At 58.4% G+C, this 5,826-nt stretch overlaps 1 protein-coding gene across 1 annotated transcript in view; it reads right to left on the bottom strand.

The window, feature by feature from the left end:
* Window positions 1-3,168: 3,168 nt before the first annotated feature.
* KLHDC3 (kelch domain containing 3) overlaps window positions 3,169-5,826 on the bottom strand; it is a 15,006-nt gene continuing 12,348 nt past the window's right edge. The window contains exons 8-10 of the mRNA XM_009894842.1: window positions 4,011-4,084; window positions 3,530-3,608; window positions 3,169-3,328 (exon numbers count right to left, since the gene is read on the bottom strand). Coding sequence (XP_009893144.1) covers window positions 3,262-3,328; window positions 3,530-3,608; window positions 4,011-4,084 — 220 coding nt within the window. The 3' untranslated portion in view covers window positions 3,169-3,261. The remainder of the gene's footprint in view (window positions 3,329-3,529; window positions 3,609-4,010; window positions 4,085-5,826) is intronic.

Raw genomic sequence — 5,826 nt, 5'->3', positions numbered from 1 at the left:
CCATGCAGAGCCAAGCTCACGCGGGGTGCAATAGTGCCATGGGTACCTGGAGGGAACAGCTGAGCCCCCCGCAGCCGGAGGCACACCAGGGCCATGGTGTGGAGATAGGAGAGCCGCTCCTTCTCCCGCGCGGAGATGGGCAGCAGGGAGCGCAGCGCCTGCAGCTCCACATTGATCTGGTCCCGGCGAGCCTTGGAGGCACTTTTGGTTGACCTGCAAAGCCAGCTGTCTGGGGGGACGTGTCCACGGAGGGAGGTGGACAGCATTCCCTGCCCACTGCTATGGGGAGAATTGCAAGCTTGGGGACATGGAGTGGAGATGCTCCCATAGAGAGGCTCAGTACCTGTCCCATGCCTGCTGCCTCTAGGAGAGCAAACCTTTGGTGGCTGTTTCAGTGCAGCGGGCATAGACAGAGGTGCTCGTGGCTACCCAGGGGGACACAGCACTGGCATGGGCAGTGCCTGTCTCACGAGAGGCCAGGTTGGACAATGACCTGTGCTTTGGGGGAGGAGGAGGGGAGGAGGGGAAGCCCAAGAGACACAACATCCCCACCAAACCCCATAAGGATGGAAACTGCATCCAATGCCAGAACACAAGCCTCAGCCCATTGAATCTGCCTTTATTCTTCAACCCCCTGAAATTCCTCCATCCTTCCACGCTCCCACACCTCATCCCCATGCGCCAGCTGGCAGCCCTGCTGTCCCAAGCTGGCACCAGCCCCTTCCAAGGGCCATCAGGCACTACGCAAGCTGGCCTGGGGATTTCCCCAGCTAGGAGGCCACCACAGCCCCGTGGGTGGGAGGGAGCTCACCTGAACGGCTTCGAGGCGCTGGGTGCCTGCTTGCTCCTCCTGGGCAGGCAGCTCATCTCTGCCTGCAGAGGCCTGTGGCAGTGGCTGCAGAAGATGGTCATGGTGCCGGCGGTAGGATGCCTGAAGCTGGCAGCGCACCGCTACCTCCTTCTCCTCTGGCTGCGTCTGAACCTGCTGACCCCGCTGCTCCCGGCCTCCTTTTGTACCCTCCTGGGGTGCAGGGGCCAAGCCGCCCATGGAGAGAGTTACCTCTTGTGACGCAACTCCAAACAGCTCAGGGCTATTTTTAGAAGGCAGGCAGCTAAAAATAGCCCTTGTAGCCGGCTGCAATCTGAGAGGGGAAGCAATAAAAGGAAGCCAGGGTCTTTAAAACAAACCTGGCCGCTCAGGAGGGGGTGATGATGAAGGTAGCAGGGATATCCCAGTGGGACACGCATCCGCCCAGCTCCCTGCCAGCCCAGCAGAAGGTCCACGATGGGCTAAAGGCCTGTGGCTAGTCCGCCTGCCCAGGGGCTGCTCTCCAGCATCACCAATGAGTGAGCTGGGTGCCGGGAAAGGGGGCCTACATGTCAAGAAAATACACTGGAGGCATCTGGACCAAGGTGGTGAGCAGCGGCCTATCCCTGGGTCTGCAGCAGGATCCTGTCAGAAGGAGGTCAGGGCCACAGTGCCCCTGAACCCAGGGGAACCCTTGCAGGGGAGCGAGGTGCCTGCAAGCCTCTCCCTAGTGAGTCCCTCCTTTTCTTCCCAGAGAAGCTGCCTCCCCACCAAAGGTTTGCTCTCCAGGAGGCAGCTGGCATGGGGTGCTGACCATTTCTAGAGCCTGTCTCCACTCAATGTCCCAGAGCTTGCGATTCTCCCTAGAGAAGCTCCAGTGACAGCCATTCATGGACAGAGGTAGAAGCACCTTGGGAGCCTCTGTGCTCAGCACCATGCTGCACAGCACAGTGAGCCTGGGTGGTCCGCGGGTGTTTCCTGATGCCTGGCACCCTACAAGATGAGTAAGCTTGGTGTTTCAGTGCTGGGCAAGGGCTCCCATCAGGCCCCAGCCCTGCCGTTGATGCTCATCACCCACCACGAGGTGCTGCCAGTACATGAAGAACAAGCTCTTGTTGAAATTGTGGTGCCTTCTGTTCTCTTGCCATGGGGTTTTTCACTGCTCTCATGTCACTCCAGGTTGCTCTGTTGCACCCGCATTGGCCACCTCTTGCAGGCTGAGGAGCCCAGGCACCTCTGCAACCCCATGTGGCTCCAATGAGCAGCTCTTGACCCTGGCTACATGCCAGCCCTCAGGGCAGGGGAGATGGCCTGGGCCTTCTGCCACCCGTTCCTGGCATGCAGCCATCACCATCTCTTGGCTGCCCTGTCATCCCAGGGAACACCCTGAGCGCTTCCTCTGCTTTCCCCGCTTTAGCTCCGCTGCAGTTGCCACCAGAGCTCCTCTTCACATCAGACACCTCACCTCCACGGGAAGGGTCTTGGGCACAGCCCTCTGTGCCCCTCCGGAAGACTGCCCCAGGCATCCCTCCACCTTCCTCCCTGGGGCAGGGAGCTGTGGGCACCCGTACCAGTGTCTTGCCCCTGCACCCACCTTCCCGAGGCAGCACAGCTCAGGAGACATGCACAGTCTTCCTCCCTGCCCTCTCGCAGGGCAGCACAGCCCGAGGCAGGCACGCCAGGGCAGTGCTGCTGTGGGGGACCAGCTCCCCATCTCCCACCCCAGCCAGGGCTGTGACTCATACCAGGCACAGGTGCCACAAGCCACTGGTGGCCCACAGCTGTGTGGGGAAAGCACCTGGTTTGGTCTCTCTCCTCCCACACCTCCTCTCCCCCCAGTTCACCTGTTAGGACACAAAGAGCAGCAGAAGCCATGTCTGCCTCGGTGTTTATAAAACTCCCCCCAGTTGCTGTTTTACAATGGGAGCTGGGCAGAGGGTCAAGCTGGGCCCAGGCCCCCACATCAGGCTCAGCTTGGGGCTGGGGCCTGCCATCCGGTGCCAGGAAGCTGGTCAGCGCTGACGGGTGCAGGCATGGAGGTCCCTGCTCTCTCAAGGCAGCACAGGAATAGTTCATAGCCCGAGGCCAAACCTAAGGCCATGGCTGGTGGTAAGAGTTGATTCAGGCCCTTGGAAAGTGGCTGGGGACCAGGCCAGCACAGCTGCAGCTCCGCAGGCAAAGGGAAGGAAGGCAGGAGACGCTGGAGCCATCAGCAAGGAGGGGGGTTCACAGTTGTACTGCTGGGGCGAGTCGATTTCTTCCCTGGCGGCCCGCTCTGCCTGCACACTTGTGCTGCCCAAAGGGTGACAACAGCAGAGGAAGGCCTGGCTGGGGCGAGACAGACTGAGCTCACATGTTCCTTGCTTGAAAGGGCTAAAAACTCATGCAGGCAGTGGAGCAAGAGGTCAGTGTGTGGAGGGGCGAGGGCAGGGTGGTAGAGGGATGAGCCGGCGTCAGCCCTGGGAGGAGACGATGGGACGGCTGATGGTGCTGTTTGTTGTCATGGCCGAGAGCTCCCATCTGTAACACACCAATGGGATACACTGAGAGAAAGCACAAACATAAGGCCTAGGGCTGGAGCAGCTCCGCTGCACACCAGCCTCGGCTGTGGTCTCCAGCCCAGCTTGCCCCAAAGCTGCATGATGCCAAGGAGGGCCCCAGGCAGCCCGCAGTCAGGGCTGGAACATCCATGAGGTGACCTCCCAGCAAGGCACACAGTACCTGATGTCGTGGGGAAGGCAGGACTGGTCCAGGCTGTACTGAATCACTGCCAGCTTACACAGAGTCTTTAGACTGGGACCTGTGGAAAGAGGGCAGTTAGCCACGGCAGTCTTCATCTGGACACCATGGGGGAGTCCAGGCATATAGTGCAATCAGCACCACAGGAAACAGGGCAGAGCACCCCTGCCACCCCTCTGAGGGACAAGGCAGGGTGCACACCAGGGACAGCTGGAGCAGTTTTCCGTGCTCCCACGAGAAGTCTGTGTGAAGGAGTGCATGAAGAGCCACGAGCCCAGCTCAGGCCTGCAAGCACAGCTGCATCTCTGCCTTAAGCCATGTACACCAGCCAGAGACGGCTGTCTGGCTCCTAGAGGCAGGCACTTTGAGCCATGTAGGACAAGGTATGGTGCTTCACAGCAGGGCCTGCTCACAGAGCACCTTGTGGTGAGAGGCGCAAGCTGGGCACGGAGTGCTCACGTACTGAAGTCGAGGATGTAGAGATCTGAGTGATCCATCAGGTCGAATTCATCACCCATTCCCTCCTCTGGAGACGGGCTGTAGAAGCCAAGCAAAGTATATCAGTCAGTGCCAAAACACTTGTACACCAGTTACAGTCCTTTGGGCTCCCCAAGGGCTGAGCAAGCCCAGGGCTGTTCCTGGCCTGCCCGCCCCATGGGTCCTCTGATCCCTCCTGTCCCTCTGCTTCCCCCAGCAGCACCCAAAGCCACCACTCTCCCAGCTCCTCAGAGTAAGCAGAGCTGCACAGAGACAGGAGGCAGAAACAGACACCATCTCCTCTGCAAGTTGTAGCAGGATATCGGGGAGCTGCCGCCTTCTTACACACTACCACAATGACTCCAGCTGTGAGCCTCATCTCACCCACCTCTATTACTTTGCTGCACCTCCAAATACAGGTCCCACTCTGCAGGGAACATCCCTTTTCCCTTCTTGTACATTGACCAGCCTCTGGCTGGTTTCACGCTCCTCCTTCCCCAGGTACTTCCCAAAATGTTCTCCAACAACTGAGCAGCCCTGGGGCTTCCCCTAGAACTGTGGCACCCACCCTCATGGCATGAGGAGGGCGCTGGCAAACAGCTGCCTCCAGAGCTAAGGCTTGTTTCAGGGCTCTATTTGCTCAGCAATTTCAGTGGATCTAACCCTCCAAAGCGCTCTGCTCAGAGAGGCAAAGCTGAGCCTCAGGACCAGGCTGAGGATGACTCTGAGCAGGCTGGAGAAGGGATGTTACAGCAGTTCCTGAAGGCAGGCAGGCATGCTTGCACAAGCATCTGTCCTGCTCTGTGTGTGATAAACAGGCCCCATGGGCTGCTCCACAGCAGGCAGGGACAGACAGGCTGGCATCCCCTACAGAAGCCCAGCACACGTTGAAGACTAACCAGCTTCACAGCAATGCTGTATCATGGAAGGCTGCCCTAGTAACGTGTTAGGAAACACATACAGATCAAACTGCCTGGGCAGGCAGGGATCAGCCCAGCCCTACCTGGCCCCAAACACCACATGGGGCAGCATGACACAGCCCACACTGTGTCTGTTTACAGTCCTCAGGCCTGCTTCACCTCATGGACAAGGGGAAGGATGCAATGGGAAGTACTAGAATTTGTGAGAACTTCATGCAGGACAGGCAACTGATCTAGGAAGAATCAGACACCACACACTGGCACAGTACAAAGTCCAAAAAGCTGTGCTGGTGTCCCCAGTGAGGTAGGTGAGAAGTTGGAGACCCAAGAGTACTTTTTTGCAAGGTGCTCTAGTTGTGCTGCAGGACTGCAGATTATGTGAGCCATAACCACCTCCAGAGATGGTGGCAGACTCAGCAAGTGGCTAGTGGCTACCCAAGTTTTCTGCAGCCTGGAGAAGCACCAAAAGGAGTCATACGCTGCAGGCAACACTGCTGTGCTCTCCCTGCCCACCTCAGCTCTAGCTTTCTACGGCTGCAAGAAACATCTGCAGGCTGCCACATGCCATATGTTACTCATGAGTCATGCCATGGAAAACCTGTGAGCTGGACTCTCCTGGCTGTAAGCTCTCAGGAGCACTGATGCTGCTGGGGACAGGGGCAGCATGCATTGTACCACACTGCACCAGCACTGCAGTGGGCTGGAGCGCGATACGCCAAGCTGCTTTCTCTGAGGATAATATGGAGGGTGCTTTGAAGAAGTTCGACTTTTTCTAGAGGAGTGAAGGCACCGGCAGAGAATAAGCACCTGAAGCAGACACTGAGGTCTTCACCTGGCTTAGTGGCAGGGGCTTTCCTCCCCTTCTTCCATAAACACATGTTG

This window comes from Charadrius vociferus, unplaced genomic scaffold (genome assembly GCF_000708025.1).
Source record: "Charadrius vociferus isolate BGI_N301 unplaced genomic scaffold, ASM70802v2 scaffold411, whole genome shotgun sequence".
NCBI classification, from domain to species: domain Eukaryota; kingdom Metazoa; phylum Chordata; class Aves; order Charadriiformes; family Charadriidae; genus Charadrius; species Charadrius vociferus.
This window is presented reverse-complemented; position numbering and strand designations above follow the sequence as displayed.